We start from the raw sequence: 24409 nt of genomic DNA on the forward strand, positions 1-24409 counted from the left end.
AAGGAAAAGTTTGCACTGATGCAGTAAGTTCTGCTCCAAGGCTGGAATTCAGGTGAACAGAGTAAAAAGAGCTTTATTCAACTTCTTGCTTATGCTATACTGACCTGGGAGTACTTAATAGTTGTTCAAAATGGATATAATCTTTCACAATCCAGCAATGACATTCCTCATAATGAATTGTCGGGCATAAAAATTCATTCAAAATTTCAAGAGAACAAAAAAAAACATTGTAATAAAACCATAAAATTGAATTTAATTGATTTTAAAATGTTTTGATAGCATGCGATAGTTGTATTCGTCTACAGTGTATGATTTTATGAGAACTATGCATGACCATTTTTCTGTTGTTTTGTAGTGCCTATGGGGTCTATCTAGTTTCAGAGAAACCCCAGGAAGAACTGCATGCTGCCGTGAAGAATTCGTTTGCTGTAGTAAACAGTTCCATCTCTGAAGGAATGTCTTCTACAATTCTAGAGGTTCTGTACTTTCCAAAGTATCTGCAAAATTTTTATAAACAAGAACATTTTAAAAATTTGTTGCAATTCAAGTAACTCAGATGGCTTAGCTCTTTAACCTCTCAATTATAATGTCAGCAGCTGTGAGTTCTGGGTTTACCTGTGACTTGAATCACATGTGGGGTGTTAAGCTCCATTTTTAGAGCGAAGTGTCTGTTATATAGAAGGGAGCAGGAACAGTCACTGTTATGATTGTCCCAACTCAAATCGCACCTTTAGCTGTCTGGCTATTGAAAGATCAGTAGAGATTACAAAGAAATTCACCAGACCAACTTCTCACCAGAAGGAGGGTGTGTTACATAAGAACATAAGAAAAAGGAGCAGAAGTAGGCCATACGGCCCCTCGAGCCTGCTCCGCCATTCAATCAGATCATGGCTGATCTTCGACCTCAACTCCACTTTCCCACCCGATCCCCAAATCCCTTGATTCCCCTAGAGTCCAAAAATCTATCCATCTTAGCCTTGACTATATTCAATGACTCAGCAGCCACAGCCCTCTGGGGTAGAGAATTCCAAAGATTCACAAACCTCTGCGTGAAGAAATTCCTCCTCACCTTGGTCTTGAATGGCCGACCCCGTATTCTGCGATTATGCCCCCTTGTTCTAGACTCTCCAGCCAGGGGAAACAATCTCTCAAGCCCTCTCAGAATCTTATGTTTCAATGAGATCACCTCTCATTCTACTAACTTCCTGAGTGTATAGGCTCATTCTACTCTACTGTTGTGACTTGTAGCCTATAAGGGATGAAATTGGAAAGAATTCAAATTAAATTTACAATTTATTTTTACATTATATTTTTTTGCTTGCTAAGATAAGTGACACGAGTTTTCTTTTCTTTTGGGCGGGGCGGCTGCCTTTAGGCGATGGACCTTAAAGTTCCAGTGCTGGCGAGGAATATACCTGGAAACAGAGCAATAATAAAACATGAAAATACAGGACTTCTCTTTTTCGATCCGCCGGTGAGTAATGAACATACTGTAGCTGACTTTGGTACAATTTAAATTGGACAAGAGGAATCTTATGCCCTGATTATAGGACAACACCAACTTGCCTTTTACATAATAAAACATCCCAAAGTGCTTCACAGGAATGATTATCAAACAAAATTTGATAATTTATGCCCTGATTATAGTGCCACAGTGGGATGAAATTGGCTCAGAAATCATCCACGATCCCACCTTTAGTTTCTAATGCAATCCATCAGAGCAACATGTGCCAAAACAGTACCCGACTAAAGGTTGGTTTCACACTGGTGCTATGTGATGGGGCCTGTAGAACCTAGTAGCGCACTGTGATCCATCCCTTCGCGAAGACTGTTCTTGCAGTCATGTTTGCATTTTTTAAAAAATTAAAAATGTTAATATAATTTTGCCTCCTAAAAATTGACCTTGAGATTGTGCAGTAAAACTGTGGCAGTTTCACCATTCTTCCTTTATAGATCTCTTGTCCTGAATCCAGATTCTGGCATGTGCTCTCTTTGTAGCTGTGATATTAGTAATTTAGCTAATTCACACAAAGTATTTAGCCAGTTTTGTTTTATCTTATTGAGGAGGAGGTGAGCGATCAAGGAGCTGTCGTACAGCTTATTAACAAAAAATAATTTTAGCTAAACAAAACCATGACAGAACATCTGTACAATTAATTAATGGCACATTCTGATTTGGGTGAAATACGTAAAGCTTTCAATATTATTAAGTGTTGTATGATGTGTAAGGTAATAGAAATCAAGCAAAACTGCTGGTTGTGCTTTTTTCTAACTTCCTCAGATTAAAATAATTTTTTTTGTAATAAAGTGTTCTATAAACTCAAGCCACCTCTTGTGCTAGTTTATCACAGTTACATTTCAAAATACAATTATAATATCTTAGGATGCATTTACACTAAATTTAATTAGTGCAAAGTAGTTTTGGTACCTGTGAGACTCACTTCTGCAGAGAATCTCGTTCCACTTTGTTCTGGTGTCTGATCAGGCCCTGACTCCAGATTCAGGCTGCATTTACACAATAATTGCTAAGCAAAACAATTTTGCGCCGACACTACAGTTGTAGCGTAAATGCATCTTTTAATTGTACTAGCCTACTTCATTGGAACCAACTAGTGCTCTGCATTTACAGTTTTGTGCCAATTCGGTCTCTTGCATATGTCTTGTATGCATAGTTTGCTCTTCTCCCGATTCCTTTACATTAGTGTATTAACTCTCGTAATTAAGTCTAGCTACATTGTTGGACCTTCCTTAACCTTTGACTGTACAGCACTCCCCAAAATAAATGTATTTTCCTGTCAAACAATATCCAGGGCTGCCAATGAGATAATGTATATTTGTTTATAAGCACAATGGGGTAACTTTTGACTGCAGGCTGGTTTCGTGCAGTCAGTGGGCGGAGTGATTGGGCTGACCACATGAGCAGAGGGCCTGGCCGATTTTGACCGTCTGGCCACATTAGCATGTTATTGGCTGATTGCCTACGCATTTACAGTGGTGACGGGTAGCCTCCTTAATTGGTGGATGGGATTTCTGTCTTTGCTGGCAGATATTTAAAGGGTGAATGCACCTCTTAGGTTGTGCTTTTACCCAGAGCAAATTGTGGCTGGTGCAGCAATTTTTTAAAGGCAACACAGAATGTCAAAGGTAAGATCCCCTAGGATCAGTAACACAGCGATGGAGATCCTGGTGAAGCAGGTGAGATACACAGGTAAGCCCTCTTACCTTTTGATGGCACCAGGGACCACCCTCCAGAAGAAGTGTCAAACAGTGAGGGGATGGTGGAGCAGTGCAGTATCAAGGCACCATGGTAGCTGCCGGGGAACCGGGCATATACCTGCATTATTGTGTGCCGGTGATCGCACACCAACTGTACATTAAGGGAATGGTACCCTTTTCTGTTGAGGAATACAGTTGGCACATCTGGAAGTGCCCTAATGGCAACATGCATTCAGTCAATGGCTGCCTGTGCTTGGAACCTGGCAATGGGAGGAAACCCTACAACGGTTTCCTGTTAACTAAAGACATCCATGGGGAACTCGATGTAATCATTTGCCTTGCAAATAGGGCGTCCATGACCTGCTTAATGCAGTGACGGACTGCAGATTGACTGATATGATATGTGTCTCTGGCTGCAGTGTGAAACGAGCCTGAAGCATAAAAATTAAGGGCCACAGTTACCTTTGCAGACCCAGGCAAGGAATGGTCAGGTGGAAGAGTTGGCTGCAGTTCTTCCTGCAGGAGGCTGAACAGGTATATGGTCGCTTGTCTGGAGAACCACAGCCTCCTGACACTCTGCTCCTCTGAAAGCTGCAGGTAACTAACTTGGGCTCTCTATACTCTTTGTGCAGGGCAAGGAAGCCTGCAAGCAGCCTCTCCCTTCTGCTGCCCTCAATAGTCCTACTGCAGCTCCCTGGGGTTCCCCCTGCTGCTCCTCCTCCTCCTCCTCCGCCCACAGTTGTGGTCAGGAAACCTCCCATTGTCAAAAGTTCCCATTCTCTCCTTGATGTCACTGAGAATTCTGCATGAAAGTAGCAGTTTAGTATTCCAATTAACTCTCAACCCTCAAAATAAGCAACAATACAAAATTCAGGAACATTCCTGACATCTGACACTTTGCACGTGATTGCCCCTTTAAGTATTCCTCCCAAGTTCCGTTTCCTGCCTGTACCACCAAGTAATACTGGGGGGATTCACCACTCATATTTCACTACTTCTGCCCTGATCACTCAAAATGGAATTGGGTTCCATTTACGTCATTGGACCCTGATTTAAACACCTAAATGAAGCTCCTGCTTGTGGCGGCCGCCTTCGTGAGGACCCGATAAAGGTGGCATCTGTTGGATTGGGGCGGCAAGTTTTTCCCTGTGATTTTCAGTGCACTACTGCCCCCTATCCGCCCAGCGGAGCCAGTTAAAATCTACCCCAAGGTGTCATCACGGCCATTGATTTATGGTAGTTGAATAAGCCAAACTTTCATTTATTTCACAGTGTAATGTAGATTGTGATTTCTACAATGTGCTTCTTCAGTACAACAAGACGGCTACGCATTTTAGGCAGGATACATTTTGTAAATTACATAAGAACATAAGAAATAGGAGCAAGAGTAGGTCATACGGTCGCTCGAGCCTGCTCCACCATTCAGTAAGATCATGGCTGATCTTCGACCTCAACTCCACTTTCCCGCCCGATCCCCATATCCCTTGATTCCCTTAGAGTCCAAAAATCTATCGATCTCAATCTTGAATATACTCAATGACTAAGAAAACACAGCCCTCTGGGTTAGAGAATTTCAAATATTCACGACCCTCTGAGTGAAGAAATTCCCCCTCATCTCAGTCCTAAATGTCTGCCCGTTATCCTGAGACTATGTCCCCTAGTTCTAGACTCTCCAGCAAGGGGAAACATCCTCTCAGCATCTACCATGTCAAGCCCTCTTAAAATCTTATATGTTTCAATGAGATCACCTCTCATTCTTCTGAGCTCCAGAGAGTATAGGCCCAATCTACTCAATCTTTCCTCATAGGACAACCCTCTCATCCCAGGAATCAATCTAGTGAGCCTTTGTTGCAGCGCCTCTAAGACAAGTATATTTTTCCTCAGGTACGGAGACCAAAACCGCACACAGTACTGCAGGTGTAGTCTCACCAAAGCCCTGTACAATTGCAGCAAAACTGCCTTACTCTTGTACTCCAACCCAGTTGTAGTAAAGGCCAACGTACCATTTGCCTTCCTAATTGCTTGCTGTACCTGCATGTTAACTTTCTGTGTTTCGTGTTCAAGGACACCTAAATCCCTCTGAACACCAATATTTAATAGTTTCTAACCATTTTTTTAAAAATTCAGTTTTTCTATTTTTCCTACCAAAGTGAATAACTTCACATTTCCCCACATTACACTACATCGGCCAACTTCTTGCCCGCTCACTTAACCTGTCGCTATCCCTTTGTTATCTACTTATTTGTATCTCTGGAGTTCTGTTTTAATGTAGGGTTACATGGTTGCCCTAGTACACTAAATATTGAATAAGACCTTGCTTTTCCTCACGCACAGTAGAGCCTTGTTTTAACAGAAAAATCAGTTGAGCGGCTGTTTAATTTTGAGTAAGATGTACTAGTTTCATTACTTTTCACCTCCAAGGAAGAGTCAGTCATGATTGTCTCTAAGTGGATGAATTATTTACAGATACAGGTTTCTTGAACACTTTTTCTGGTGTAATTGCAGAAATGTATCATTACAATTAGAAAAAGATGAAAGAATATGGAATTTTTGTCAACCAGCTTTATTGAGGGAGCCCTGGAAAAACCCCTTTTAAAACCTGATAATTTACAGCACAACATTAAATCTTTCAGCACAGTTGCACTCTGAAATTCATTGTTTTCTGAAGTCATCCATTATGCATGATAGCGCTTGTGAAGATTGCACAGAAATCCAGTTGCACATCAAAATGATGGAGAATTTGGTGAACTGATCTCTCTCTCTCTCTCTCTCTACCCTCCCATTCCTTACTCTGGGTACTTTGGGCTGCTTTTATTGTATTCTAAATAAAGATGGCCCTGGCCATAACATGCTACAGGTATTTGGAAACTGGACAAAAAGGAAATTTTCTAACAATATCTATTCACTTTGCTTCAAAGTAGCATGTGTTGGGAACCCAAGTACCAATGCCCTGCACCACAGGTTAATGTTTTTTTTAACTACTATTTAATGCATATTGAGCTTCCACTTAACGAATCATCAGGAGTACATTTATGGAGTAGCATTGGCAGAGACCTGGGAGTAGGTTGTGTGCCCCTATTGTTAATTGAGGAATGATGCAAGCTGTGGGAGGGTTTTCCAAAAGGAGAGAAAGAAAATAATATGTAATATTATTCCTAATTTGTTCAACCTCAATATAAAAAATATTGTCCTCCCACAGGGAAGGAAAGTCACCAGTGGACACTACTAAATATAGTGTTGCCCCCTCATTTTTCTTTCCCTCCTACTATAGGCAACATATCTGTCCCCAAGATCGGAAAAAATTCTGATTTATCATTTAACAGTTTTTTGTTTGTTGAAAAACAGTTGAACTCCTCTCCTACAGTCGCAGCTTGTAGAGAGAAGTTCTTCCAATTTTTAAAAATTCAGTTTCTTTAGTTTCACACTGTTCTTTTCACCAGCACCATTTTGAGCACTGCCAGCTGCTAGCTGTTGCCTACTTCAATGAGACTGGCCCCTATTGATTATAAGTACAGCTGCCTGGAGAAGGTCGACTCCTACAGGGAAGATGTCAAAACACCTGGAAATATCATAGGTTGTGTGCTCCTATTGTTAATTGAGGAATGATGCAAGCTGTGGGAGGATTTTCCAAAGAGAGAGAAAGAAAATAATATGTATAATTATTCCTAATTTGTTCAACTTCAATATAAAAAATATTGTCATCCCACAGGGAAAGAAAGTCACCAGTGGACACTACTAAATATAATGTTGCGTCCTCATTTTTCTTTCCCTCCTACTATAGGCAACGTATCTGTCCCCCTGAGGTATCTGAAGTATTGGGTGAAGAGATTTAATCTTCTTGTAATGCTCCAGATTGGCCCCTTACCAAGCATGTTGGATGCACACAGTTTGATTTTTGTAGTGCCTGGAATCAACGAGGATTGATAACAGATAATATTGGCCAGGTGGCAAACTCACTATAGCACTAGGCATCTGAGACCCAGAACTGCTGACCAGGGTACTGTCAAGCCACCCAAATGGGCTGTCTACTGAGAGTTAATCAATTCAGTTTTTGACAGAGAAATCTATTGAAAGGTAGCCAAACAAGAAACTACTGAAATTCTGGTGCTGATTTCAAGTTGTTATTGCCAGTGCCTTTAGATGGCTAGTAAATTGTTGACTGTGCCACACTCGTCACTTCAGTCCACTGGGATGTGATATGCTGAAAATGTTTATGAAGCTTCAGATGCTGGTGTATTAGGGACTGCATCCAAACTCCTTCCAAATAGTCGCGTTGCTACTATTTCTGCCTAACGCCCAATCTTTCAGATATGGCAGTCTAGGAATGCCGTATAGTGTTTTGGGCTTGTGAAACATGGCTGGAACAGGGCCTTTCATTCCTCAGGCTGTCCTTGTTTGAAATATGAATTTGGTTCTGACCAAGTTAATATCAGAACCCGTTGAACATGGATCTCTGTGCGCTTCAGTTCCTTTCAGTGAAAACGGTTACTTTTCTAGCCCTCGTGTCAGTACAGAGAGTTGGTGAACCACAAATGTTAGTAATGAACAAACCTTGTCTTGTTTGGCTTGTGGATATGGCAGTTGTCAAGCTACGTCTTCCTTTATGCCCAATGCTGCAGCTAAGTTTCTCCTATCTCCAGAAATGAAAGTGCTGAATTTTTAATAATCGCCTCATATTTCTACATTTCAAGGAAGTACCACTTAGTTAATGTACTGCTTTATGTGATCAAGAATTTGCTTCACCTGCTGCTATATTTTCTAATCCAGCTGGATATTTTTGAGTAAATGGTAAGATGAGAGTGACTGCCCTTGACATCAAGGCAGCATTCGACCGAGTGTGGCACCAAGGAACACTAGTAAAACTGAAGTGCTTTATATTGAATGAGTTACATTTCTGTAAACGTGGCAGCCATGTTGTGCATAGCAAAGTTCCACAAACAGTAACTAGATGACTAACCAGTTAATCTATTTTTGGTGTATTTAGTTGAGGAAGAGCTCCTTGTTCTTCTTTGAACAATGCCATGAGATTTTTAACATCCACCTGAACAAGCAGAACAGGCGGATGGGCCCTCGAATTGATGAGGCATCTGAAGGATGACATTTCCAACAGTGCAGCATTCCCTTTTGGGAAGTTCAAGTTTTCACTTGAGTGCATAATCTATGCTAACAAATTATTCAATTGTAGCGTTCCAAATGCAGTAGAAGAGTTTGGGTGTTATTAGGCTAGAGGGGCAGCAGACCCTTAACTTAAACAATCTCCTGTGATTTAAATTTAACACTGTTGTCAATCATCCTATCATTCTGAGCTGAATTTGAACCTGGGTCATACAGCACAGAAGGAGGCCATTGGAAAAAGCTATCCAATTAGTCCTAGAGGTGAAAGGTCAATGTCCTAACCCACTGCGTCATATATTTATGTAGAATTGTATATTTAGCATTTGACTTTGTGCTTAGGATCAATATTACAATAATAAACCCGTTCCTGATGTTTGAGTAGTTTAATTGCTATAATATTGGTTCTACTCTACATGAATTAAAAACTTGCAAAATTGTTGACTGAGGAAGACTGGAACTTCCCTGACCTGCTGCAGTCTAAGACTTGCATAAAATTCTAAGAAGAATCAATCTTGTGCTTCTACATTTAAACTATTTTGTCTGGTGCATATGTTGTATTTTTGAAAAGTACATATATGTCAAGATACTTTTGCTTCTGCCATAAAGAAAATGGAACAATGGAGAATTGATCAGCCTGGGTTCTTCAACCTTCAAATGAGACTTCTTCGAGAGGTTCTTGTAGAAGGATAAAGATTCTTACCAGGATAGAAAAGATAAGATATGTCAGGGCAGCAGGACAAAGAGGCACAGCATAAAATGATGGCGGACATCAGGAAGTATTTCTTTATAATGGAGGATGATCAACAGCTGGATCGGTTGCCAGAAAGAGTGGCTGAGGCCAGACACAGGACTCATTTAAGAAACAACTAGACACTGTAAGCAAAAAATAGTAGGGTTAATATTCTGGAAGGGTAAGATCAAATGGGCAGAAAGGCCTTCTTCATACAAACCTACCTTGTACAATTTATCACTGAAACTTTTGATAAGCTATATTTTGTGGTCAAAGATGGTTGTCATGCAGAGGTTAGGAAAGAATAGTGCATTTTAGTTGTAAACACATAGAGCAAAGATCAAACAGTTCTTCTGTAAACTCTCAAATGGAGAGATGTGCTGGTCATTTTCCAAGTTTCATGCACCAGAAATCATAGTGATTACAAGAGATCAGTGCCTTCTCAGTTAACCTTGGCTTTCATGTTGAATTGTGCGAAACTGTCTATTCATTACTGTCAATTGAGAACTAAGCAGTTGTTCAAATTTGCAGAGAAATATTTGTATTTCCTCACCTTGCTGCAAAGAAGTTACAGAGCCATACATGGTGTAAAAAAGACACCCATTAAAAAATCTTCACATTTACTATTTATACTGTGTGTATAAATAGTACATGTTACCAAGGAGACTGTAATATGTTTGGTTCAGAGGGCTAATCTTACCCACCTGGGTTTTGCTCTTGGAGTATATGACCTCATTTGAACTCCCGCAATTGTAATCACTTCCAGATATCAATTATTTTCTATTTATAATCTGTGCATATGCCAGTGCATTGTTGTATCTGGTAATTATTGAGTAGGAACAGTGGGGCAATTAACTAACAGATAAAGGACAAGTTATATAATCAATCCTGAGCTATTTTAAACAGAAATACAAGAACATTAACTGGACTAAATGTTGTAGATTTTTATAAATTGAGTTTCATATAACAAATGGGTATATATCATATGAATTAGATCAAATAAAAATGCAACTCGATCTTACACTTTGGAATCCAGATTAACATTTGGGCCCTGAATTTCCACAGGATTCTCCTGATCGCCTGCCCTAACTTTGATGGTAGATTGTTGAAACCACTGGAAAAAGGGCGTAAATGGCCATTATTAATCTTCTACGCAGTTTCTATGAGGGTTCAGCCAATCTCCTGCTGAAGTTATGACGGGATTAGAAGAACACCCCTAGAAATTCAGGTCAATACTCCTGATCTATATCCAGAGTTCTGTTGTACTATTCCCTTTCACTTGCATTATCCAGTCTATGAATTTTACATGTATCAAAACTACCTCAGCCAGCCTGGGGCCCAATTCTGTATTGCCAGTTCATATCATCAACCCATGTTCTAATCTGACTGCAAATTACCTTTTTTTTGTTAAAATGTGATAGGCGTAAGAAAACAATTATTCAAACTTTACTCTTGTATTTGTGATGTTTCACATTCTTGTTCCATTAAGTAAAATGTCATTTATGGTTAATATTTTAAATTAGAAGGGTGAGGAGCTTAATGAACCTGTAAATTATTTTCCTAATCAGTGCTTTAAAGTAGATAATATTTCTTTTCATTGACCTACACTTTAGAAACGTTAATTAATAGTAATAGGCCAGAAAATGATTTGTTGTGAATTAAGTATATGAATTTTTATATGGAAAATACTGACAGATTCTGTGTGTTTCACATACGAATAAATCTGGTATGTAGGGTATAAATTTCAAGACTGTCATTTTAATAGGAACAATGCCAATATTCCTCAAGATAAAAGGTTAAAGTCAGAGCTCAGCAGCATTCTAGTATTTAATGGGACTGAGAAATTGAAGATTAACACCTTCCTTAAGATTTATATAATGACAAGATTGGAATGAAGTATGATCTTATTTTATTTAGCAGCAGCTTACATTTTTACCAATGGACTTCATGACAATTATATTACAGGCATGACCTGGAATAAATGCTGATGATTGAGGAGACACTGGGGTGGTTAAAGAGCTTCACAGTTATCATCTTGTGGTATGTTAGCTGGGGAATGTAACATTTCTCCACTTTTGTGGGTACTTTCAGTATTGAATGGTCACAGTTCATGTAGGGTATGAGTTAGATGCAGAGTAAAAATGTCAACAGGACCCTTTTACTCCATAATTTGGGCACCTTTGTTGATTCTGTGTGATCCCAATTAATGTTGAATTCTGGGTTACTTTGGGCAATAGAATTGCACCCAATAGGATGAAAGTGCCAAATCTAGCAAAATGGATTTATTAATATTAAATAGATATGTAAACAGAGGCAAAAATACAGATTTACAGTAATATATGGAACTTAATTATTCCTCCATAGAATATGGAAAATAACAAACCCATCTCCTGCAATAAAACCTAATGTAAGGGACATTTCCAGTCCAGTATTACATTGAGCTTTAGTGCAGAGTACATGACTATTACTTTCTGTATTTCAAGGTTGAATAGTTAAATAAGTCTACTGTGCCGTTGCTGCTGTTTACTTGCCTATTCACTATTAATGAATGTGCTTGGTGATTTATGAACAGACATACCAAATCCTACACAAGAAATCCAAAGCCAGGCATCGTCACGATGACACCAAACGCAAATGGCTACAAGGCATCTTTCAGGCAAAAGCAAAAGGGAGGATGTGAAAAAGGAGTGAAAATGTACATTGTTCTAGCTGGAAATGTATTTGACCGACTGTAGAGGAGAGCTTTATCATGGGATATGGAAAAGTGATAGTACAAAACTTGGAAGGGAACTTGGAGGTAATGGTGTTCGCTCAATATTGCTGCTCTTGTCCTTCTCATTGGTAGAGATTGCATGGAAGGGAGTCACTGTTGAAGTAACTTTGGTGGGTTGCTGCAGTGCATCCTGTCGATTGTACATACCGCAGGCACAGTGCGCTGGTGATGGAGCATGTGGACACTGAGTCCAGTGGCAGGAGTGCCGATCAAATGAACTGCTCTGTCTTGGTTGATGTCGAGTTTCTCGAATGTTGTTGCTACTGCACCTATCCATGCAAGTGCTGGGTGTTCCATCACATTCCTGATTTGAGCCTTGTAAATCTTGGAGAGGATTTGCGTGGTCAGAACGTGAGTCACTCAACGCAGAGCTTTCCTCTGATCCCGTTAGTTGTGCATGCTTTTATTAAAATAGTTGCACATGCTTATAAGGTTCTCATCATCTTGTAATCCCATTTTTCCTTATCCCATATTCATTCTGAAGAATGTCTGCTAAGACAGTGTGGAATCTTTGTCTGCAAATTGTCCCACTTTTGATAAACTTCTTGGTATCATTTACTTAGTTGTCATTTCCGAAATTGTTTATATTCAAGCAGTAATTTCTGTTTATCAGGAATGCATGAGATAATACACTTCCAAAAGTGCTCAGTTTTTAAAAAATGATTGAAGACACTTCTAGCTCAAAAGGAAGTTATAATTATAATAGTAATTAAGAATTAAAAATTTAACCAGGATATTGAAAGTCTGGTCAAATTAAAAATGTTGTCATATTAAACACTTATTCTTAATAATGACCTAAAGTCACATGTTTAAATGTATACAGTTTAGCATGATGGACAACCAGCATAGAGTTGTTGGTTTGTATCACAAGAGTAATTGACCATACCACAATCCAGTTGTTCTTTTACATTTAGTTTTTTGTTTGTCCTCTGGACATGGGTGACACTGGCGAGGCCACATTTGTGGCCCATCCCTGGGTCCCCAGAGAAGGTGGTGGTGGACTGTCTCCTTGAACTGCTGCATTCCTTGTGATAATGGTGCTTTCACAATACTAGTATGTAGGGAATTCCAGGATATTGACCCAGCAACGATGAAGGAGGAGTGAAATATTTCCAAGTTAGGAGGGTGTGTGACCTGGAGAGGAACTTGGACATGGTGGTGTTTCCACGACATTGATGCTCCCGTCCTTCTCAAGGGGAGAGTTCACAGGAGAGACAGGTGCTGCCAAAGTGACCTTATTTCATCATAAAATATTAGGGTTTGGTTTAAAATGGAAACCACGAAACGGTGATTAATGGCTGCCATTTTTTTTAAATTAATTCGATTGCTACTCACAATAATGCCACAAAACTGCAACTGGCTACCAGATATTTTATTTAGATAATCAGTTGACCCCTACTTGTTTCAATATGTTTGGCTATGATGGCATCAGCGTACCTAGCTTCAAATGCGTTCCATTTCAACATAACTACTATAGATTTGGAACCGGTGCAGAGAAGGTTGCTCAGAATCGCTTAACACATAAAAACACAATCTCCAATCATTTTCCATCTCTGCTGAAACAAGCCTGGTATAAAAATGGAAAATTGTAGAATCATCCGCTGAATAAAGTTCATGTAGCTGAGATTACATTATGAAAAGAATGTGTGGGTATTTTTGCATTCAATCACAGAGATTACTGTATGGAAACAGTGATTGGTATGCTTTGTAGTAACATTAATCTGCATATCAGAGCTGTACTAAGCTTTGCTAAAATGTTCCCATTTGGTTTAGCTTTGCTTTCGCATTGAAATGGAAGTGAAAATATAACAACACTGCCTATTTCCCAGTCAGATTCAATTGCAGTGATTGTGCTTGCTGCTAGCTGACAAAAAGATGTCACAATGTCCTACATCTTTTTTTGGAAAGATGGATAATGCAATGCTAGTTTTCAATGTGAATCATTTGCTAGTGTTGCAGCAGCCAATGTCACAAAGGAGCTGATCTGCAGTTGCTGGTAAAGTGATAATTTAAAGGCAGCATCTGTTTAATTTTACCCAATATATATCACATAATGAGCTTTGATGCATAAATGAAATAAAATTAAGAGATTATAATTGATTGATGGGTTATTATATTCATAGACAGATGGGGCACATCGATTGTGCCTGTATAGAGAAGCATAAAGACTAAACAGATAAACTTGCATTGTCATCTTAATTGTGTGAATCGGGCTTGAGAGAAGGGAAATCCAATCTTCTGCCCACTTAACTGTCACTGAGTAGTAAAAGGAATAACAAGTATTTTACAAGCTGTAAATTTTTTCTGTGGCTAACGACAAAATACACTTATTGTCCCTTAGCAGAAATTGCAAGACTGTCCATTCTAAGTCTTCAGCTGTCAGCACAATTAATTTTGCTTTCATTTTAGAATCCACATATTTGAAAACCAAAAATGTAATTCGTATTTTAATAGATGTTCCACATCTTAGTATATTTGTATGGAATTTTTTAATGAAAAATATCCCTTTGATTCCTCTCCTGTATAGGACTCTGATAATTTATCAAATGTCCTGGAATTCTGAAAACATTACTAGTAAGATCACAAGAAAGTCAATTTTTTTTGTAGTTCTCAGCCAACCTTTTTTTTAAAAGAATATCCTTACATCTGAAACATGCACACACATTATCATTCTTTTATGGAAGATGAGAAAAAATGTTACATCAATAAGAGCATGTTGTTACAGTGCATGTAAATTAAGTGTCAATACATTCTTTGTACATTACAAGTCTTAGTGTCGGGTCCTCTACATACAGCATTTGTATGGCCCCTATATGACAATGCCAGTGTTTGAAAGTGAGGCAAGTTGTGTTGGTGATCAAGAAATGGATATTAGTTTGAGCATCTCTAATGAGTGCAACAGCTTTAGAACTAATGCAGGCATCTCTTGTTATATCCACATTATATATGTATTGTTTTTACTTTGTTGACAATGTATATGCTGTACATGTTTGTAAGGCACATTCTTGTCCTTCTCGTCTCTGTTTCCAGTGCAATATTTGAAAACACTTCAAATGCAAAAATATCATTCATTGAAAAATATCAGGTTGTGATTCAAATAATACTTCACTTTCCTCAAGACATGGGATCAAAAGCAAAGTTTTGAGTATCCATAAATAACATTCCGAACAACACTAACTCTACTTAATCCATTGCATCTGACTGAATTAACTAGAAAATAACATTTTCTGTTTATTGTCACTATGTTGCAGTAGGAGGTGTTCCTCTGAATTTGGGGTGAAAGCATATTGGTGGCAAAGAAAAGGGAGCTTTTTACACTGCATGTGGTTGCGTTTTACCTGATCTCAAAACCTTTTGCTGACAGTGGATTTCCAAAAAATGGAAAAATGTTCTGTTCCCCAGTATTAACATCCCTCCTATTGATGAGTGCAAAAATAACATTGTCAAAAGTTGAAATTTTGTTTAACTGTTTGTTTCAATCAGCAAGCTTCTGCTGTACAGTACTTTCAGAATGGAATATTGGCAGATGAGACTTGTTTTGTTTTTTTAAGTTTATTGACAGGTGAGTTCTTTTTGGGTTTTTTGAATGTGGTGAAACAGATTTCTTACAGCTGAATCATTTTAACTCCTTTTGATCAGCTGAGATGTCACATCATTTAATGCGACAGTGAATGGCAAGGCATGTGTATTAAGAGATTTACTACGCAGCATTAGTTTTTGCAGAGACATAGGCAATCCAAGTCATAAAAACAATAATACTTTGGGCTTTTTATTCTCTCCACAACATGTACAGCTTCCATGCAACTACTTTCATTTGCAAGGGGAAGGACACTTTAAGCTGTGGAATTGTCAATGAATTCTTCCCCGGATGAACCAGCAGGAGAAACATTTGTAGCAAAGTAAAACAGACAGCGTTACTTTTTTTCCTGCCAACTTGAAGAATTGTAATATTACTAGGCATTCAACCTAATTGATAATACTTTTATGAATTTGTAACTTGGACTTTAAGGAACTGTATTGTAAAAACAAAAGGTAGTTCTTTCGAAGGGTTAAGCTGAAATGTCCCAGTGGCAGATCTATTTCCAACATTTTCAGTATTTGTACTTTTTTTCTTCTTTGTCAAAACCTTTGTGATGGACAGTTGTTGCACTTTAAGGAATTAAACTTTTCATAAGGAAACAGCTGTTTTACTCTCTAGTAGTATACAAACAGAGCACGGTAATTGCATCAGAATTGTTTGCTTTTGTCTGTCAGACCCTTCAGTGAAAAATTTTGTTGAAATAATGACATTCAGTCAAGCAGCAAAGGTAGGTTGGTTGCAAATGAATTTAAGTTAAAGTTTTGACCTCTTTGCACTGGTACTACAAAATCAGTTTTATTTCAAAATGTATCTTGATACATTATTTTTGTCCCCCCTGATTGCACCAAGTACAATACTTGGCTGTGGTTTGAAAATATTAAGTTGAGGCTTGTGTACTAGCCCTCTAGAAATTGAATAGATTAGTGTTCAAAATGCTGCTACAGTTATAAATATTGTATTACAATTTTTTTTTGGTAACAGTCTATGCTACCTAGAAACTGAGTGCATTTTTAAAAAACAGGTTTTAAGGCTGCCTTTACTCTAGAAATGCAATGTGAATGAACGGACAATACTTGCATAAAAGTAGTAAAGTCCTGGAAGAGAGTCTTTATTTATCATATGGAGTACTGTCTGCAATGTTTCATAAAGCTGTAACATATTGAGAGATTGAAATGATTGTCATGAACCACAAGAGTTGCGATTCTTTACAAGATTTACAAACTCAGGATTCTCTTTTTTTTCCTTTTGCTGCTGTGTATTGTTGGCAGACAGCGTCCAAAATTAAGGATGACACCAGGGATAAGAAACTATAATTATGACACTGGGACTATTTGCACTGATGTGGAGGAGGCTAAGAGGAGATTTAATAGAGGGATATGAAGGGCTTTGGTAGAGTGAATAGGGAAAGACTGTTTCTTCTGGTTGGAGAGTCATCAACAAGTGATCGTCAATTTATAATTGTCAAAAAGCAAGTGTTCTTGGTGGTAGGAGAAAAGCAGGATTATTGGACCATGGAATGTTTTACCACAGGGAATGGTTAAGGCTGAAACCATTGCATCTTTTATGGGAAAGGTAGACAAATATTTAAAGCAGTGGAAGATACAGGGTTCTGAGGAGAGAGCAGGGCAGTGGGATTCACTTTGGATTACTGTGGCAAAGAGCAAGTGCTTACACAATGAGCTACATGGCCTCAATCAGTACTGTAAACTTCTATGGCTATTTTTCAAAAAAAAATTTAAAATCTTATAATGCTTACAAACCAGCAAAGCATTCAGATCCATAAACTGTCCGATTCTTCTTATCACTCCCAGGTATACACCATGTATATTTTCTACAATTGTTTACTGGTTTCTGTGCCTTGTACACTATTAAAGTGCTAAAGTTTATTTGGGCTAATTAATATAACTTTTGTAAGTTAAATATGCTAACTGAAATAGTATGTGTTGTATTTTTGTTTTATTTTGTAGCTACACACATTTTTAATTTTGTATTTAATTAGAATATTAAGCACTCGGGGGTTGAATAATTTACTGGTATTTTCAGTGTACAGTCTTAATATTTTAGGTGGCTATAGGAGATAGGATTTTCCTCCATCCCCAACTCCTATAAGCTTCATGTCACTAAAATGAGAGAAATTCACAAATGTACTGCAAGTGTAGTGAGAAGATTTGTTCTAAAATCCAACCCAAGCACCATCTTATCTTTGGTTAACATTCTTTTGGATTTCAGCCTCAAAATGTAAAAAATTATATAACAATGCCATCTAGTGACTATATAGTAATAGCAATTTCAAGTTGATGAACCAAATTACACTCATTTGTAAATGTAAATCTAGGTCAGCAGTTAAGTTATTTTTACATAAGAAGTTGCTAGGGGTCTTTTTAAACATTTTGTGAGAGCCCTGTTGGACTTGCTGTTATTAATTAATGATTTTCTCTAGAACTTTGTATTTGTTGCTTTTATTTAGTTAATGGATGTTGGAGGAATCCCATTGTATTAAACAGCTGCTGCTTTTATTAAGTTTGCGTAAACCCAACAGATTAAATAACTGGCCCCATTTTCATCAAATGACCACTGCTTTTATTTAATCAAATTTCAGGAAAGTTGCAAATACCTGCTGCTTTTACTTAATTGATAAATTTTCAGGAGTGTAACTTAATTCCTCCAATATCCTGTTAACAATGCAGTGGAAGATCCACTAGAAATATATTAAAAGTTTTGCATATACCACTCCAGTTCCTTCAGGTATCACTCATCCTGTAACACTTTCCTCATCACACTTTGTTGATAACATGCTCCTGCACCGTTACCTCTGCAGTTCCCCCAAGTATATATCCTCACTTATCTCCTCCACAGTCTCTGTGCTGTCACACTGCTTGTCTAGTATCCAGTCTCAAATAAGCCATAATTTAGTCCAGTTAAACATGGGGACGATCGAAGCCATTGTCTTCAAAATAAATTCCGCCTCCTTAGCATTGAACCAGAGTGTTCACAACCGCAGCATCCCATTCAATCCTGAGCTGTGCTTCCAGCCCCATATTCTCTCCATCACAAAGACTGCCAATTTGCATATCATTAACATCGCCCACCTCCGCCCCAGCCTCAGTTTACCTGCTGTTGAAATTTTCATCTATGTCTTTGTCACCTCCAGACTCAACTATTCCAATGCTCTCCCGGACAGCTTCCCATCCTCTATGCTCTGTAAACTTCCGCTCATCCAGAAACCCTGTTGCCCATATCCTAAGCCACGTAAAGTCACATTCACCCATCACTCGTGTCCTTGTTGACCGACATTGGAATTCTCATCCTCGTGTTTAAATCCTCTTATGGCCTTGCTCTTCTCTATCTTTGTAGCCTACTCCAGCTCTAGAACTCTCCTTAACTCCAATTCTGTCCTCTTGTGCAAGCCCCCCTACCTTTGCACCATCATTGGTAGCCATGCCTTCAGCCTTCTAGACCCCACGTTCTAGAACTCCCTCCCTAAACCTCTCCACCTGTCTCCTCTCCTTTAAAACCCTCCTTAAATCCCACCTTTTTGATCAAGCTTTTGGCTGCCCCTCCTAATCCCTTATTTGGCTTAGTGTCCAACTTTGACCATTTACACCTCTGTGAAGGACTTTCGGACATTTTTCTACACTAAAAGCTCTATATAAATGCATTTTGTTATTGATATAAAACAGCAAATTCTTTCACACCATGAGTAATGCCATATTCTGCTAGTATAATAGAAAATTGAGACTTTTATGACATAATAAAACATTCTAGAATAAGAAAACATTGTTAAACATAGATGTGGAAAGATTTATTGCTGTGAAATAAAAGGCCAGCTTTAGAGCCATCTATTGATTGTTTAAATATTCTTTGTAAAGTTGACCCTGAGGAGCAATGTAAGTCATACAGGGTACAAGACTGGTATGTTTTTTATAGGCCGTGGACTGTTATGAAGCTACTGAAATATTAAAGCCGCTTTTAATCTTAATCTGGGTAATAAAATAGCAAATGAAAAACCCAGAGCAATTGTATATAACGTATAGAAAGAAAGTTGGGTAAAGATGGCCCAAGTAATCATTATTGTCTCTTCAATGCCTAGTGGATGAAATTGAGTTAATGAAAGCAGCCTATATTCAATAGCACTTAACCTTTAGCAATAACATACCGAAGCTCCATTAGATTTGATTAGACATGACAGGTATGTGTTTTGTCATTAAGATGTATATTTGTTCTTGTGACCATTCCAATGTCATTGCCAGTTAGAGGAGGTCTTTTACAATTAAAAAATCAAGTTAATGTCAGAGTAGGTGCTACCATACTTGGTGGTTTAAAAAAATATTTGGATATGACGTATCAGTTAAACAAAAAAAAGATAAACTGCAAATCAGTAATTAAAACAGAAAATGCTGAAAATACATAGGTCATTAGCATCTGTAAAGAGAACAGACAGGTTATTAAGTTTTGAGTGTGTGCCCCTGATGGGTACACACAGGAAATATCATTTTTTTCTCTTTACAGATGCTGACTGTATTACCAATATTTTCCGTTTTTCATGCTGTATATTAGTATTTTAATTAATGTGCCCATAAGTGTCCATTACAATTTCTATATGTCTTTGTGCTTCCAGTTTTGTGTCCACTGAATTGAATGCAGTTCATACAAACCACAAGTGGTACATCCCATTCCTCACAGATTGCACTATACCATAATACTTAAAAGCATGGAATTTTATTACAATCTATAGGTTCGAATTACCTGCAAATGAGTCACTTCAAAGGAAAAATTTAATTTTTATAAAGGAAATCCCAGTGGAGAAACTATTCCTTTATGGTACACTACTCACTCTTCTTTCTATTTAATTACTTCGAATGTTTCTCAATTCTCATAGCAGCGTGCTAACTCACTGACTTGTCTAGTTCACCTTGGTTGCTTTGACGCGTTAGTTTCTATGAATCATAGATCTTTCCTCAGGCCTACAGTTTTTTTTTCCTGTAAGATCTGCTCTGTTTATCATATTTAAGTAATGGCACTGCTGCTGGGTGTTAGAAGGGAAAAGCGGAATGTAATCTTTTACACATGGGACTAAGAGTTATCAGTTATACAATTTAGCCAATTTTCATAGCAAGGAAATGATGAGCAACAACCAAAATCAATCAGCTTAAACAAAGTCAGTGAAGTGTGGACCAACCAGAGGAATAGAAAACTACTTTAAAATTATTCCGTTTTTGAATGGAGCGAGAATTACTTCACCACTGGAATATAATTTCTCTAAGCAAACCTTGTTACTATGTAGGTTTTAATAAAGCTCTATTTGAGAATTGCATTACATGAGTGAAATTCTGATTCCATTGTTTTTTTTTCTTCTCAGGAATTTGTTGAATTATCTAAAAGACTGATCAATGATACTTGTTTGAAGGAAAGCATTGTGGCTAAAGCCAAAGAATATGTGGACAGACACCATTCCTGGAATACAGAAAAAGAGACTTATCGGAAACTTACTGCAAACCTGCTTTAAATGGCATCAGCCAAGTTGACACTAGAGTGTAACACTTTAGATAAGCAGCTTTCTTATACAACAGCTGGGTTTTTTTGAATGAATGTTATGGGGATTATGAGAATGGCTTTTAAAAGGAAATGTTAAAATAATTTACAGCATCATAATTGTTGATCAGGTAATATTTTGCAGCATATAGATGGTTCACTCCAGGTGGTCAGATTCTTGACTGGGATTTAGCTTGTGTGACCTATTAGTGTTAGATTTGTCAGTCTAGTCTACCAATACATCATGTTTTGTTTCTGTAACCCCAGAGTTATCACAGTTTAAATAAGGCAATGTTGCTGGAATATTATTACGTGCAGCACCCATCAAGAAGGTCCCATCTTACTGGTGCGTGCCACAACCGGTCATGTTTTTTCTGAGATCTGCACAATTCCATGGTTACTTAAACTTGCAATGTTTAGAGTTAGGCTTTATCACAAACTTTTTTTAACAAATCAGCATTAAGTGTAATCCGGTCACTTATTCAACAACATAAATTGGAAAATGGGAGGGCAGGAATGAAGAAACGTCATTTTTAAATTCAACTGTTAATAATTTCAATGCAGTATTAATGTATATTTGCATGCCCCTGTGACGACCGCAGCATGGGAATGCTGCATCACTACTTATGAGATCAAGATTAAAATAGGGTGTTAATTTAGTGAAGCACTAAATAGTATTTGCACTATAAATCATGGTGGTACATTATTTGTCAATAGTCTCCTGACGATAAAATGCATCCCTTAAATTTTTTATTTACTTTCAGTAAATCTCAATCTATTTAGTGCTTACGAACGTGGGTTCAGTACTGATATTAAAAGCTACTGTAAGTTTTGGAAATAGCATTGGGACTAGAATCAAAACATAAAATGCTGCACATTAACAGCAGGTCAATCAGTACCTTTTAAAGAGAAAAGACAGGGCCTGAAGTGGAGTTTTACCCAAAATATTAACATGTCTTTTCACTTGACAGTTACTGACTGAACTGAATTTTCTGTTTTTGTTCCCGATTTCCAGTGTTTGCAGTTGTTTTGTGACTAGAATGCCCACTTTTACGCTTTTTTTCACCCCTGTGGGTCAGATATTTTTATTCTTGTACTCCTCCCGCCAGCAACCTCCACTGAGGAAAAAGTCCCACCACCTTAGTGCCCATCGGTTTCCTTAACAGCTTGTATTTTTTCTGAAATCTGCACAATTGCACAGTTTACTTAAACTAGCAATTCAGTAGTCTATTGTTATTGTATACATTACTCAAAAGGAATGAGAACCTGATCATTCAGTTGAGACATCTGACTTCCCACAACTCAGTATTACCATAGCAAACAAAATTACTGAAGATGTTTCTGAGAATGCATGATCTCTAAAACAAGCGACAAGCCTTCAAAAAATGATTTTAAACATACACATTTATCAAATGAAATGTAACCCCCTTACTGTTGTCCCCAACCCTACAGCTGCAAATTTGCAGTAGATGTGCTTCCAAACATCTGATCTGTCAATGCTTAGGAGTTAACATATTCCATTACCAGACTTAAAAAGACCATATTTTACCTTCAGCTTAGATCTGGCCCCTGAAGCCTGAAATTACAATCTGTTTGGCATAGATCTGCAAACAAATTTAATTTAGGAACATTGGATGTCTTAAGTAGGTATCTGTGTTGGAGTTCACTCTAAGGCCACCTTCCATATAAATCCTGGAAAATCAGTGTTAGTTTGAGCCATCGTAACCCAAATTAAATGTAATTATGTGGGCCGGTGGTCATTATACTTATAGAAGCGGATACACTTTTCAGGAGCACTTATACAGCTTTTTGTCTTAATGTTGACTTTCAATCTCAAAAGCACTATATAGACTTCTCTAGTAATTTGTTTATAACAACATCACTAGCTCAGTAATGACATTCTGCATGCAAGAATATTTGGATGGTAGCACTTGCTGTTTGCATCATTTTTTAATATATTATTAAGCTGCTGGTTATTGGACAACTCACTTGACATAATCTCCATTTTAACCATATCTTCAACTTGGAATATTAGCATTCAAAAATAAGGCATTAACTATATCACTGCCATTTGAATAATAAAAGCATCCTTGTACTGTTCAAAAAAAAACAAATGCCACAATAAAACTACCTGCTGGTAGAATAAGCATCCTATTAATTTATTCTCTGGTATGCCTAGGTTGAAGTTGTCCTCAAGTATCGGAAGAAACCAGTAGTCCAGTTTACAAATCTCACCACACATTAAAATAACATGGCAACCTTAGATCCTCTGATGCATATTTTAGCGAAAGAAGTATTAGCCATTCTGGGTAGAGTGGTGAGTGTTCATGTTAAGCAAATGATATTGTAATACTGCCATTACCTAATGACTGGATCAAGAAGGAAATAAAAATGTAATGTGTACTGAAAAGGATGGCTTTCACATACATATTTGCACTTGATTTTCAATGGAGAAAGAGGATATTAATGCTATTTCATCTTACAGACAAAATAATACACTTTATTTTTATATTGGGGTAATAATTTAAAAAAATATATATTTCATGTTTAAAAATGAAAGTTGTGAAAGTATTAGTCAATAAAAAAATGTTTTTGGACTCCAGATGTATCGTTCCAGGACAGTTTGTTAGTCACTATTAAGGTGTGAGAATGACCAGTTTCTTTTTAATGAGCAAGAACACTTAATCAATTGAAGTCTAAGCAAGACATCACCGTGAATGGTTTGCTGTTTGTGGAGAAGTTAGGGACTTGCCATTTGTTGCCAGAATCCTGCTGTGGGGGTTAAATTAGGCCGGGTAGCACCCATCGTGTAGGTGCTACGCGGACTCCTAAGCCCCGAAAATGGTGTCCGAGATGCGCGCGCATACTTCCGGCATGCCATGGGCAGGACACCATATTGGTAAAGGCATTTGCGCACGCGCACCTAACGAATGCTGGCAGCATGTAAGTTAGGGAGATTATGACGTTAATCAGTGTGCAGCATTGATTTGAAGCAGCTAGCGCCATTTTCGAACACCCAGCTCCAGCTGAACAGGAGTTAAAGGGCATGAAGGACCCACCCCCCACACAATCCCACCGGCGCTATTTAAAGGGAGCATACAGGAGTTACAGGTTAATTACTGGATTAGTTATTCTGGCTGCTGATACAATTGTGGGTGTTTGTGGAAGTTTCCTATACTTGGAGAAAGTTGCAATATTATATAGAGAGTGGGTGGTCTGGCTGGTCGTGCAGTAGTTAGTGGCATTTAAAATAGTGTGCTGAACAAGGTTGCTGCTAGACATGGATGGCCTTCTAGGGCTTCCTCTGGGAACTGAACGTGACTGGGAGTGTGCAGAGCAGGACAAGCTGTGAGAAGAGGGAGGGGGAGGAGGAAGCACAGGGCACTCAGCAGGAGGCCATATCCAACGAGGGCCTTCCGGGACCAATTCTAAGACCATACGAGATAGGAGCAGGAGTAGGCCA

At 38.1% G+C, this 24409-nt stretch overlaps 1 protein-coding gene across 1 annotated transcript in view; it reads left to right on the top strand.

Annotated features, from left to right (window-relative positions):
• Positions 1 to 23356, top strand: part of glt1d1 (glycosyltransferase 1 domain containing 1) — a 73080-nt gene extending 49724 nt beyond the window's left edge. Inside the window, exons 10-12 of the mRNA XM_068005756.1 lie at positions 356 to 476; positions 1376 to 1474; positions 20774 to 23356. Of these exons, the coding sequence (XP_067861857.1) occupies positions 356 to 476; positions 1376 to 1474; positions 20774 to 20920 (367 nt within the window). The 3' untranslated portion in view covers positions 20921 to 23356. The remainder of the gene's footprint in view (positions 1 to 355; positions 477 to 1375; positions 1475 to 20773) is intronic.
• Positions 23357 to 24409: the final 1053 nt, after the last annotated feature.

The sequence above is a fragment of the Heptranchias perlo genome, chromosome 25 (genome assembly GCF_035084215.1).
Source record: "Heptranchias perlo isolate sHepPer1 chromosome 25, sHepPer1.hap1, whole genome shotgun sequence".
Classification (NCBI taxonomy): Eukaryota; Metazoa; Chordata; class Chondrichthyes; order Hexanchiformes; family Hexanchidae; genus Heptranchias; species Heptranchias perlo.